This window comes from Danio rerio, chromosome 14 (assembly GCF_049306965.1).
Source record: "Danio rerio strain Tuebingen ecotype United States chromosome 14, GRCz12tu, whole genome shotgun sequence".
Classification (NCBI taxonomy): Eukaryota; Metazoa; Chordata; class Actinopteri; order Cypriniformes; family Danionidae; genus Danio; species Danio rerio.
This window is the reverse complement of record NC_133189.1, coordinates 33,810,172-33,824,684: the sequence shown is the minus strand read 5'-3', so window position 1 is coordinate 33,824,684 and position 14,513 is coordinate 33,810,172. Positions and strand designations below refer to the sequence as shown.

The 14,513-nt window shown below is 36.7% G+C and overlaps 1 protein-coding gene and 1 long non-coding RNA gene across 28 annotated transcripts in view; one reads left to right on the top strand and one right to left on the bottom strand.

The window, feature by feature from the left end:
• The window catches only part of tenm2a (teneurin transmembrane protein 2a), a 1,361,633-nt gene that overhangs the window by 431,328 nt on the left and 915,792 nt on the right, over positions 1-14,513 (bottom strand). For all 26 annotated transcript variants that reach the window (XM_073921891.1, XM_073921909.1, XM_073921890.1 and 23 more), the window contains one exon: positions 3,265-3,564. In XM_073921891.1, coding sequence (XP_073777992.1) covers positions 3,265-3,493 — 229 coding nt within the window. In that variant the 5' untranslated portion in view covers positions 3,494-3,564. The remainder of the gene's footprint in view (positions 1-3,264; positions 3,565-14,513) is intronic.
• The window catches only part of LOC137490625 (uncharacterized), a 109,738-nt gene that overhangs the window by 88,905 nt on the left and 6,320 nt on the right, over positions 1-14,513 (top strand). The window lies entirely within an intron of this gene.

Here is a 14,513-nt window from a genome sequence, read left to right as displayed (position 1 = left end):
AACCAGCGATCTTCTTGCTGTGAGGCGACAGCGCTACCCACTGCGCCAAAGCGTTAACGAAAATCATTTATGTTATATCTACATGTGTTATATAGACCATTTTAATGTGGTCATGCCATTTGCCCAAAAACATCTCCTTGTAATCAAACTATTTCATAACTACAACAAGAGGCAATTCAATCATATCTTAAAGTTAAAACCGCTATCATGACATTATTTATCCAATATATAGCTCTTTTTGAATTGTCGGAAGCTGTAGAAATTAAACATGTAAAACAGTAAATACATTGGGACCATTGTTTAAGCATACATCCCTCAAAATAGTCACAATATACACAACAATTTAGCTTACTGTAAGTACCAATTATCAGTATTTACTAGTGGCTTATTACTTGCTCAATATTAAGATACTGGCTGTTTATTAGTACTTACAAAGTACATACTCTGCATGATCTTACTGTGCATTCCAAAACCCTACGCAATACCTAAACCTAACCAGTACCTATTAACAAGTTGCAAATTAAGAATTTATTGAGGCAAAGGTCATAGTTAATGTAATGAAAGTGACATTTCTGTAGTCTTTTACAGCAGTGTTTCTCAACTGGTGGGTCGCGACCCAAAAGTGGGTCGTGGAAACATTTTCAGTGGGTCGCGGAGTGTGTGGTCAAAAAAAGAAAACAAAAGTTTAATTTAACTTATTTTGCTTATACTTGACTTTTATTTTGAAATGCATGCGCGAAAACCCTACAGTTTGACATGTGAAGTTTAATTTCATTATAGCAACAATTATGTCGAAGCGCAAGTGCGACCCCAAATATGTAAAGTATGGATTTACATATTTTGACGACAAAAAAACACCTAAAGCCTCAGTGTCATATGTAGTGAGGTGCTCTCAAAAGAAAACATGAAACCTTCTGAATTAAAACGACATTTAGAACCCAGACATGTTTTATGAACAGTTCAGTTTAGTTCATGGTAACTGAACCTATCATTACCCTAACCACTGTTTACAGTATTTGTCGTTTTTACTCTGTAATATTTCTATAATTTGATACATTTTGTTAAATGACAGCAATAAAATATTGTTTATTTGTAAGTCTTGGTGATTTTCTTATGGTTTATCTGTCACTACTTGTGTATGTTAACATATAAAAACAAATTAATTATAATTCCTAAAATTGTATTATAGTTCCTAAAAATTTGGGCCGCGGCCTGATGACCATGTAAAAATGTGGGTCCCAGTTGAGAACCCTGTTTTACAGCATGCTGCCAGCATGTTTGACTTTAGTGCCTTTGATTTACTTCAAGTGACATGGTTAAATTACCCTATACAATTAGACCACACAATAAGCTACAGCAAAATCAGATTAACTATAACATGTAATGATTTTCTTATATGCAACAGTGTTCATCATTTGCACCCTTGTGACATTCATAAACATAATATAATCTATAAATAACCACTTGTCCATAGCTCATTAGTAGGGCCAGACAGAATCTACAGACATTTTTTGCTAGCTCTGCTGAGAATTTTGAGTATCATAACTAGAAATGTAATGTATGAAATAAATAAAAAATAGCTTTTTAACTTTTATTTAATGTTCACGATGCAAATCCAATTATATCTTCTATAAAAATAAATGGCTATACAAGCAAGTCTCCTATACATTATAACTACTAAAAGACAGAAAATATTACTTTACAAACTGTATTGTAAATAAATCATATAATCATTTTATTATTACTGTTATTATATCACAATAATATAAGGGAAATTCATGTAAAAACTGAATAAATATAAATATACACACATTTAAGTATGCAAAAACATTGACTTAATGATGGGTGAAAAATCTGCGGAAATCTATGAATTTCTGCGTGCGCAGATTCGTGTGGGCCTACTCATGAGTCACGGGTGATTTGCATTTATTTAACGTAAGGTTTTTAAACCACATTATGACACATTAGTATCTGTAACATTTAGGATCAACAGTGGAGTTTAGATTCTCTGCCCGAGCCTGAGCCTACACTTGACTCGAAAATCAGAGGATCTCATCGATGCATTTATTGGGTAAAATTGCTAATTTTTACTGTCATTCAATGTGTTTTGGTCATTATCAATGCACTGTCACTTAAATTGAGCATGAACAGAAAAAAATTACACTCTGTTGTTTCTGTATGCGGTATAAAAGCTCTAATATTTATCCGTTAACATAGATGCCAAAAAAACATGCGCTGCTCACGCTTGCGGTGTGAAAGAGGCATAAAAACAGCCACTTCTAGGATGAAAAGACACATGTTAAGAAACATGCTTGCCATGGCAGGGAAAAAAGGTTGATAGTCAGCTTTCAATGTCCTCTTTTGTTACGATCCATTCGGAATAAACAAACAATGCAGTTTAAATGCTTCACCCTTTTTACATCATTCAATAAAATAAATCTAAACTAATTCTTGTAGTTCAAACAACCCAGAATTGTAGTTGAGAACATCTGTTATAAAGCGGTCCACAAATTAAAAATAGTCGGGTTTAAATCAGGCTTGGGCTCATAATTACAGTTAATGTATTGGACCAGATCGGACTGGAACACAAGATGCACGGGTAGGGTCGGGTTTCTTTTTTGGGCCTGATTTAAGCTTTAATGAAAAGACAGTTTAATTGTTCAGTCATGATATTCCAAGGTTTGTTATTCCCAGATAACAACCACTGAAACTAATAACAGAGGCTCATCTGGATACTTCGAATCATCTTGACCATCAACCATAATAATACGCTTGTCTGTTAGGCCACTGTTTTGACTGTTTGGTGCCATCTTGTGACTGAGTAAAATGTAGGTTAGTGTATGCTCCATTAGACATTTTTCTTTCTGTCAGTTTTGCACTTAATTAAACAATAAAAAATCTATTATGGTTCAGAACAAGGTTTTGTGTATCATTTGTACATTTTGTAGCAAGTAGCTATTTAATAAGTGGAATAAAGTACATTCAGATAATTGTTTACTTGTTCAGTATTATACAATATTAGCCTGTCTGGCTTTATTCTGCGATAACAACGGCCTGGTTGTACTTCATCCCTTACATATACCACATCAAAATGACCTTGTTCTCTTCAATTCAGCAGTGATTCATTTACAAACAAGCCACTATTTGTTATAGGATTTTTATATTGAAACTATCTATTGCATACACAAGATTTGTATTCTGAGACTGTGAGCACTGTATATACTGTACTGTATCCATAATTATGTGTATACTTTGTTGCATTACCTCCTTGTCTGGTGAACTCGTCTGCTTCATGGTGCACCAGGTCAGCCACACATCCGCCATAATGAAGGCGCGAGTCATGATCGAAGGCCTTCAGGGTCTCGCTGGAGCTGTAGGATTTCTGGGTGGGTACGCGGCAATCGTCATTGTCCAGGGAGGAGGTGGTGAACTGGAAATCTTTAGCACAGCGACCATGTGTCAGTGTACGATGCCTGCGCTCCTTCAGATCCATGACAGCTGCTGCAGCCCGATGATCAGATCAGTCCGCTAGGTGGGGGTCTTAACAGCCGTATAGTCCTTCACCTGTCAATACAAGACAAATCAATCGATTATTTAAATGATTAACCTGCTGTTCCTAAGCTTTTAGGGAAAAAATGGTTGTACATGTACATATATAAAAATGTGCAGCTGTTTTTAGATAAAATGGAGCCATTAAACACTGGAGGCAGTAAAACTCCAACAGTTTATTTTTCTTTATCCCAATTAAAATCATGGAGACTACTCGCTTCTGCACAAGTTCAAAAATAATATGATACTCAATCATCTCAAAACATGTCTACCACCATTTTCATAATCTATTTACAGTACATTTTAAGTAAACTTGCTCAGTAGCTCAACCGGTATATACTGTTATTGCATATGTGATGTAGAACAGTATGCTTGCTTCAGCTTTTTTACTTTTTATTTCTTTAAAACTTATCCTTAGGTTTAGTATAGATGCAATTTTATTTCCAAATACAGTAAAGCATTGACGTTTAGTCATTTAAATACCAAACTGCTCTGATAGATGCATGTAACAATTAATAAAATATTACCACAAGCTTATCTTGTTCTGTGAAAACTGAACATGCACTATTGGAGCCACTTACTGGACATTTCACTTTGAAGTTGCCCAGAAATGTGCAGTAAGCAATGCAATATCATTTTGTCCGCAAAACTTTTCTGCTACAGGCACATATTTCCAAAAGTGTTGGTTGATATCCCTTGTTAAAATGACCAGTGTGAATTGTTAGTGCTGGTTTGGTGCTGGTGTAGTTAGTGGACCAAAAATAGCCAAGATGGTCACTGGCAAATCTTTTCCGGTGAGAATCTTACTGACTAAAGAAGTTTTGGCAGCACAGTGGCATCTTATCTTGTTACACGTGTGGTCAGTACCGTCATTTACTATTTATAGAGTACACAGAGTCTAAAATTTAGAACATATTGATGAATGCTTCTAGTTGGGCACATTTTTTATACAATAACACTGATTAAATTGACAGATTTCTCTAAATTTCTCTGACATTACTGGAAACAGGATAATTTAATTACAGAAATCATCAAAATGCATACAAATATTTTTTTATGAACAGTTTTTATACATTGGACCTTTGAACAGTGCATTGTAGTTTATCATATTCAGTCATTATGTCAAAACTCTAAATTTTAAAGAACTAAATTCGTTCTGTGAAACTACAGGGGGCATACTTAGGCTGCATGGTGCATTCATAAACAAAACAATGGAAAAGCATCTTAACAAAGAGAGGAAGCTGTCATTTTAGCCATAATCACAGATGAAATAGTGGAGCAGGAACCGAGATGTGTGGAGGAGTAGAGTCATGATGCTGGTGAAGAATGAGTGATAGAGTGAAAGAAAGGATAAGGGGGAGGAGAAAGGAAATGACTTGAGGGCATAGCGAGTCTCTCCCTCATTATCGCAGACAGAGTGAGAAAAGCTCCCTCTGTGGCCGTGAGAGGATAATCACAGATGCCTGGATGTGCTGCGGAAAAAACAGGGAGCCGAACACAGCCTGGCCCGATCATATCACACACACACACACACACACACACACACACACACACACACACACACACACACACACACACACACACACACACACACACACACACACACACACACACACACACACACACACACACACACACACACACACACACACACACACACACACACACACACACACACACACACACACACACACAAATAACAGAACTAATCTATTCAAATCCAAAGAACACTGAGATGCCATACTTTAGGCCTTATTTCAATGCTAAAATACTTCATACAGTATATTTTTAATTTCATTTGAGAATTTTTTTTTAAAATGTGAATGTATTAATGCAATCACATTATTAAACCCCACTGTTTCATGTGAATAACTTGTGATTATATTTATAATTTGATTAGTTTAATTAAAAATATACTTGTTTAATTTTTTTGGGTCAACTGAAATAACCATTCTTCTTATTTATGTATGTATGCATGGGGTGGGACAGTAGCTCGGTGGTTGGCACTTTTCGCCTCACAGCAAGAAAGTCGCTGGTTCGAGTCCTGGCTGGGATAGTTGGAATTTCTGTGTGGAGTTTGCATGTTCTCCCTGTGTTGGCGTGGGTTTTGTCCTGGTTTCCCCACAGCCCAAAGACATGCTGTGTAGGTAAATTAGGTATGCTAAACTGTTTATGTGAATGAGAGTGTAAGGGTGTTTCCCAGTACTGGGTTGTGGCTAGTAGGGCATCCGCTGCATAAAACATTTGATGGAATAGCTGGTGGTTCATTCCACTGTGGCAAACCCTAATAAATAAGGGGCTAAGCTAAAGGAAAATGTTTGGATGTATGTATGAATGTATGAATGTTTGGATGTATGTATGGATGTATGAATGCATGGATGTATGAATTGATGGATAGATGGATGGATGGATGGATGGATGGACAAACCAGACCAGAACAGACCAGAACAGACCAGACCAGACCAGACCAGACCAGACTTCACAGGGGATGTAACAATTTTACATAGTCAGAAAAGTCTCTAATTCTCATGAATTGATATGAATTCTTTCATACAAAAACATGATTTTTAAATTGAAAGGAGGCATGCTCCCAAACCCCACCATTATTTGAGGACGAGCAAGTCATACCAAAATGTTTGAATGAGACTGTAAAAATTCATGCATATTTCAAATTAGCCATTAAATTAGAATGGTACAAAATGTTACAAATTGCTGCATGATTGATTGATTGTTTGCTTGTTTGTTTGTTTGTTTGTTTGTTTGTTTGATTGATTGATTGATTGATTGATTGATTCATTGATTCATTGATTCATTCATTTTTACACTTCATTATTATAGTTACACATATTACACTCACACATACTACACCAACTCATATTTAGAAAATCAATTACACAAATCAAAAGTAATATTAAAGACGTTCATGATGTTACAAAACATTGCACTTAAAATAAACACTGAACTTTGCATCACACAATCGTTAAATAATGCCTATAGAAATGCGGACCATAAATGATTATAAATAATTTAGCAAAAATATAAAACATTTTCTTATAAATGATAAAAAATTTAGTACTGTGCTTAAATGTAACATTAATATTATAATAACAATAACAGTTAGTTATATTATTATTATTAGAAATATTAGTAGTACACTGGTCTTTTCAAAATGAGACTTACAGACATGGACACTGCCTTAATCTGAATAAGACAAAAATATGATTATGGTGTTTGCATGGGTTACTTTTTGAATATTACTTTCATGATCCTGTTTTACATGTTATAGCACATAAATTGATTAGGATTATTGCGTCACCACGCTAACTAACATTTCCTCTGGAGTTTCATATAATTTTGGGTGCTAAATTTGTAATTATTTGACTTTACCTGCAGTACAGCAGTTTCACTTTCATTTGGTAACATATTGTTAATACCCACATGACAAACTGCGGCATTGGATGAGAGTATAAAGTAAGGACTGGTGGAAGAGTGTTGTTTTAATGCAATTAAAAGGCAAATGAAAAAAAACAAAACTCAGCATTTTGCAGTGTATGTGGTCATTTACTAATTTAATAGGTGCAGAGAATAGGATCAAACAGCCGTGTGTGTATAGACTATCCTGTCACAAAATGCAGCGAAAATCCTACACACAGGTAATAGTTTGATTAAGGTGTTTACATGTTTGTACTGCACTTCAATGATGCGACTAAAATAGGAATACTATATGTGTCTTAATTCCATTTCTGTTTAGTTCAATTATGACCTTAATCAAATTAAGGTAATCAAAAATCGCTTTTTACTTGTTTGACTCTTAATCAGAGTATTATCTTAGTCATAATAAAATTTGAGTATTGGTGTCCATGTAAACGTACCCACAAATTATTTAGAAAACTGCAGTATGTTTTGTGTGGAGTGAGCACAGCTGTTTGCAGGACTTTTTCATTAATTCTTTAGCTTCACCTGTCATCCTGCGATCCTTCAGAGTGTGTGCTCTACCCACAAAGGCCAAGTTTGACACCAGTGCCATTCTAACTTCAGACATGAAGGCATGGTTTTACCGTGAAAGTGAGTTGACAGTAATTAGACATTAATTAAAAGTAAATTCACCCACACTAGTCCAGCTGCAGTCAGCCTCCCTCAACAAGCGCACACAATTATTATACCTGAGCTCAGTCAGAGCTTCAGCCGGCCCCTCTGAGCCTGTCTGTTTTACTAAGTGCGGTCAGAACAAATTCGGCCTGCTCTTGTCCCCCCTCAACAAGCGCTCTCTCCACGTTGTTCCTCCCGCATTAGCTTGATTGGAGGAGAAGTGCACTGCCCAAGGGGCGGTCAGATGTGGTGTGCGCACAGGATGATTTTTCTCTACAGCAACAGATCATTACATAACAGCACGGCCACTAGCTTTCCTGCTCATACTGCAAAATAATTGAATATGCAGAGAAAAGATTTTTAAAAATCAGGTCACCTAACATAATTATTTACAGCAAAACACTCGCTTAAAAGAACGAGAGAGACAAAGCATGCGACACCGGCTTAATACGGATTCATTAATGGAGGCTATAAGGTCATTTTAAGATTCGCCTCCAGTGTCTGTTGATTAGAAGCGGATATTTAATGTTTATAAAGGCCTCATTATGAGCTAAAGTAAAACATTCCATCACTGAGTCCATTAATGGCTTCGAATGGGAGCGCTTTACTTGGCTGAATATAAAACGGACTGAGCTTCGGATTGATGGAGAAATCCTTTTTCTCATATAAGTGAATAAGTTAATGAAAATAACATATTGATATTGTAACTCAACGTATACCGCACTGTTGTGGGGACGTTGGATTTTGTTTGGAAATAAAAATCCGATTGACATCAGAGCCCAACGTCAAGCTGATGTCAATGTCCAATGTCCAACCCAAAATCAACCTAAAATCAACTAAATATCAACGCCTAATAATGTTACACCTTGACATTGTGTGAATGTTACCACTATGACATCTATCAGACGTTGTATTTTGGTTACATTCCAACACAACCAAAAAATCTATCAAAAATGATTGTAATTTGACATCATTATTGGAAAGAAAGAAAGAAAGAAAGAAAGAAAGAAAGAAAGAAAGAAAGAAAGAAAGAAAGAAAGAAAGAACGTCCGATTATCGAATATGCATGTTCAAATCTCTATCAAGTCAAAAAAAAATGTCCATTTTCTGCATCTGACCTTCTTTTATTCCAGCAGCCGTGCACTGGAAAGCTTTGTTGTGATGTCTGGAGTGGGTTATGTGGTCAGCCGTCGAGCTGCGGGGGCCTTTCAGAGCACTGATTTAAGGTCTAGCGACATTGTGTATTTCTGCAACAGCGTCACACGCGGAGAGAGGGCTGGTTAAAGGAGGACCCTGGGGCTGCTCTAACACCACAGCAGTGAGATGATGCACGATGGTGTGGAGGAGAACCGGGTCAATATGAGCCCAGGCTGTAGCACAACCAGGTCAGACTTTCCATTCATTACAGGCACTGGAGGAGAAGAGCGGCCCTCAGGGCTCAGAGCAGATCCTGCCTCCCTCTCCTCAGGCTCAGCTTGCTGATTCCTTCCCCTTCATAGAAGAACCAGCCTCCCCAGAGAGAAAGATGGGGGATATGATGAAGAAAAAGCTATGGAGAGATGAGAACAACAGGACGGTGGAAGAATCTAGGACAGTTGATCATATACTGGAAGAAAAGAAAAAAAGAGAATCTATCTATCTAAATGACCAAACATCCATCTGCAAAACTCTCTATCCATCGGTATCTGCACTCATATCTATCCATCCATCTTTTTCAATATGTCTGCCTTTGCCTGTTCAAAGTACATCTTAGGCCTGGTTGATATTACCAAAATTAATATATTGGTATTTTTAAAATGAAAGGCAATGTACAATATGTATTTATTAATCCAGGGTCGCCACAGCGGAATGAACCACCAACTTATCCAGCACGTGTTTACGCAGCGGACGTCCTTTCAGCCTCAAGCAATCAAATCATATACTAGGGAAAAAAACTAATCTTTCTGCATGACCATTCATCGATCTATCTGCAAACTCTTTACACTCAAACTCATCTATCCATCCATCCATCTTTCAATATATATATATATATATATATGTTTGTCTTTGTCTGTTCAAAGTCTATCTTAGGGCTTACTAGTACCAGGATGGACACCAATTTGCCTTCAGAATTGCCTTAATCCTTTGTGGCATAGATTCAACAAGGTAGTGGAAATATTCCTCAGAGATTTTGGTCCATATTGACCACAGTTGCTGCAGATTTGTCGGTTGCATATCCATGATGCAATTCTTGCATTCCACTACATGCCAAAGGTGCTCTATTGGATTTAGATCTGGTGACTGTGGAGGCCATTTGAGTACAGTGAACTCATTGTCGTGTTCAAGAAACTAGTCTGGGATGATTTGAGCCTTGTGACATGATGCGTTAGTTACTGGAAATAGCAGTCAGAAGATGGGCACACTGTGGTCATAAACGGGATGGACATGGTCAGCAACAATACTTAGGTAGGCTGTGGCGTTGACATGATGCTCAATTAGCTCTAATGGGCTCAAAGTGTGCCAAGAAAATATTCCCCACACCATTACACCACCACCAGCCTGAACTATTGATACAAGACTGGTTGTTGACGCCAAATTCTGACCCTACCATCTGGATGTTGCTGCAGAAATTGAGACTCCTCAAGAGCAGGCGATGTTTTTCAATCATTCATTGTCCAATTTTGGTGAGCTTGTGCAAATTGTAGCCTTAGCTTCCTGTTCTTAGCTGAACAGTTTCTTGGCAACTGGTGTGGTCTTCTGCTGCTGTAGCCCATCCACCTCAAGGTTAGACATGTTGAGCATTCAGTGATGCTTTTCTGCATACCTCGGTTGTAATGAGTGGTTATTTGAGTTACTGTTGCCTTTCTATCAGCTTAAACCAGTCTGGCCATTCTCCTCTGACCTCTGGCATCAACAAGGCATTTGCAGCCACAGAACTGCTGCTCACTGGATATTTTATCTTTTTCTGACCTTTCACTGTAAACCCTGGAGATGGTTGTGCGTGAACTCCAGCAAATCAGCAGTTTCTGAAATACTCATACCAGCCTGTCTGGCACAAACAACCATGCCAAGTTCAAAGTCACTTATTTTTTCAAATTATTTGAAATTAAAAACCTCAAGTGAGATGTTACAGATCTTAAACAGCTTGTGAAACAATACAAAGACAGCTTTGAGAGTTGAGAGTTTTCTCTCTATTTGAAAACCTATAGTTACAAATCACTTCAACATACAAAATGTAAAAATAATAATCAATAAAAACAAGAAAAATGTAAAGTTATCTTTATCTTTTTAATATTCAGCCTAATAGCTATCTATTAGATGAAGAATTACTAGTCTAATGCTTTATTGCAGTAAACAAATATTGATATATCTCTAATACTTGAAATACCATGCAGCCCTAGTCATCTTTCTGTCTATCTACACACAATAGTGTGTGTCTGTGTGTGTGTGTGTTTGTGTGTGTGTGTGTGTGTGTGTGTGTGTGTGTGTGTGTGTGTGTGTGTGCGTGTGTGCGTGTGTGCGTGTGTGTGCGTGTACTTACATGGACACTCGTTAAAAACAATAAGCACAGTTCAGTGAACACAGATACTGCATATGCCTCCAAAACACACAAAATGCCACAGTTAAAATCTATAGGCAAGAGATGAATAGCCAAACAGAGAATGTAAATAAAACAGCAGTACAGACCATGAAATCGGAGCTGAACTGGCGACTTAACAGGGGAACGGTGAAAGTGTTGTGAATTAATCAGAAAAATTACAGAGGCAAAATTCTGGCATGCCAAGAAGCTTCAGCCTAAATTGAACTTTCAAGGACGAGAGCTTAAAAATGACACGGGTCTCTGGCGGGAACAGCTCAGAATGAAAAATTCTGGCTGCTACAGAGAGATCAGCAAGCATTTAAGCTGGGAGCACTGTTATCAAGGCGAAGACATAAACAAACCCTTAACCTCTGAGATTTGGAAGTTGACGCTTCATTGTAAATAATGACATAATGTTCTATTTAGGATGGCAGGGTCATATTCTAGTCTAAACATCTGCACTGGCAACATTAAACCCAGAATAAAGTGACAACACACATAAACAAACATGGCCCTGACCTCTCGTCTCAGTTTATAGTCTGTAGCCTCCCAATGCATTGAATAATACAGCTATTACTCGAGTCATAAAATGTAAAAATGCTAAGAAACACCGAATAACAAACTGTCATGATGAAACATTAGAAGGTTTTTTCTTTTTTTTCTTTTAGAGACCGCAGCACTTACGCTGAATGAAATGTATCTTTCTTGCTTTGAAATTAATTTGAATGACATTAAGTGAATCAATCATCACCCAAAGCACTGGATACATTTGTGATAACTCGACCTCTGCTTCTGTAATTCAGCAAATTGGAGTTTATTTGTCTGTATTTTTCCTGCCTAGGCTATGAAGAAAGAAAGACAAAAATAAAGCAAGAAATAAAGAAAGAAAGAAAGAAAGAAAGAAAGAAAGAAAGAAAGAAAGAAAGAAAGAAAGAAAGAAAGTACCATCTGAAATTAGCATTTTTCTTCGGCATCCTAGGTTTGGATTCAGTAATTTCACTTTTATGGCAAAGAATAGGTAATTTTCATTGAATTTAACATGAAATAACTTAACATGAACATAAGAGGCAGAGATAAATGCTCATTGTAGAATGAATTTCTAGATGGCACTTAGAGGTTTTTGTATCTGAACTCTTCATATGTATTTATATATACATGTGTACATTCTTTCTTCTTCTCGACCATCAAACATGCTACGGGCATAAATTGTTTTTCCAAACAAGACCAAATTGAGACAAAAAAAAAAGACTTTTCCCTACCAATGCACTGAATTAAATTGCCATAACCATACATCAGTTCACAATTTACACTGAAGCTCTCATCTTAGGATGAAGTCTGAGAAAATATTTACAGTATCTTAAGCATACACAGCATCCAGACATTTCAGATGCATGTTTTATCTTCTATGCCATTTTTACTTGTGACATTAGTGGCCTTTTTTTCAAAGGCAGATGAGATGAACAGATCTGAAATTGTGCTGCAGCCTTGATGGCGAGGCGAAGCAGAACAGAGGAGAACTGTGTGGCTTTTGATTAAGATTTTAATGAGTGCATCCTCTCGCAGGCATGGGTCATTAATCATGTCCTATATGGAGGTGTATGACCGACAGGACAGAGTCTGTGCATGGCAGTGTTGGATCAAGGCCGCCATTTTATAGACACATGACCAGATTCCAGTGGTACACTTATGATCAATTTGTCCTTCTCATTCTCTCTCTCTCTCTCTCTCTCTCTCTCTCTCTCTCTTATATATACATTAATAGACCTTGCTATATCTCACTTCCTAGTTTTATCTCACCTCTATAAAATGAGACATTCATACTATCAGGTAATTATTATAACAATCACCTATGATACGAGTGGACTGGTGAGAATTTTCATGTATGTGCAAACAAAATGAGATACAGTTGACACTTAAATTCACTGTGATATTTCTTTCATGGTTTTAAGAAATATCCTAACCACCAATTGTGATGAGGCCACGGGCCAAGTTTTATAATCACAGCACTACTGATACAGCCATACCACAAAAGCTAGCAGTGTGATATTGCATTTATACAATAGTTTGATGGCATGAGTGTGTTGTTTAAAAAAACCAAGGCGTGTTTTAAAAAAACAAATTAAAAATTTCTGAAGCTGACTGTCTAAACAGAAAAAACTCTTTTCTAATAAAAAAAGTGTCTCTTTTTTTTTTTTTGCCACAACACAAAAATGTATCATGTAGATCAGAGATTCCCAAACTTTTCAGCCCACGACCCCCAAAATAACAATGCCAGTGACTCGCGACTTCCAATATTCTCTCAGGTAGTTATAAATATATAAACTTTGCACACAACGGTGCACACATCCCAGTAGGCCCAAGTGTTTTCATCATTTAATTTTAGAGAATGCCAATCCATGTTAAATTGTGGCATGTATTTTTTTTTTTTTTTTTTTTTATGTATGTGAGTGCCGTAAAGGTGTCTGAAAGTTTGACCTGGAGCCATAAAATCAATGTGCTACATCTGACGCTATCGCTGTGTCTTTAATATTACGTAATCACTTCAGGGGTCAAAAACTAAAAATCAAATAAAAATCAAAAAATCAAAAGGCTGCTGGTTGGCTTGTTTTTTTTATGTTTATTAATAACATGTTTACAATATTACTATTAACTACTATTTTGTTCTTCAGTATGTTATGGATAAAATATGGTAATTCTACCACATCGGGGGTCGCAACCCCCACTTTGAGAACCACTGATGTAGAGTACTGTAAAATCTCATTGATGACAAATCAAAAGGTCTAGCGCAATGACCAACATTATATTAAATTATTTATCTACTGCATCTGGGTATTCACCAACATAAAGCCAAAACAAAGCAAACTCTAGATCATTATAGTATAACCAAGTAAAGTAATGCAATTAACGCGAGAGAGAGAGAGAGAGAGAGAGAGAGAGAGAGAGATGGACTTAGAGTGTTATTTACCTTAACTTCTGTATTAATTATATTTTTTTGTAAATAAAAATGCTTAAAACATACATACATACACTATTACTTGTGTAATATTCTTACTAGGGCTGTCCAATAATTCAAAATCACAATTCGAAAAATTAAAAATTTGAATTTGAAAGACTGCAATTTAAGCACATGAGATTTCTAAACCGCATAAGGCTGCAATTTTATCTGATAACTTATTTAGATTTTTATTCAGAATATGTTCTTGTGCACATGATTTTAATGTTAACCAATCAGAGCTGACGCAGCGCACCTGGCAATTACAGGCAAGCTGAGCGGGAGAAAGATGTTAACCAGGTCACTCCGCGCACTACGAAGTTG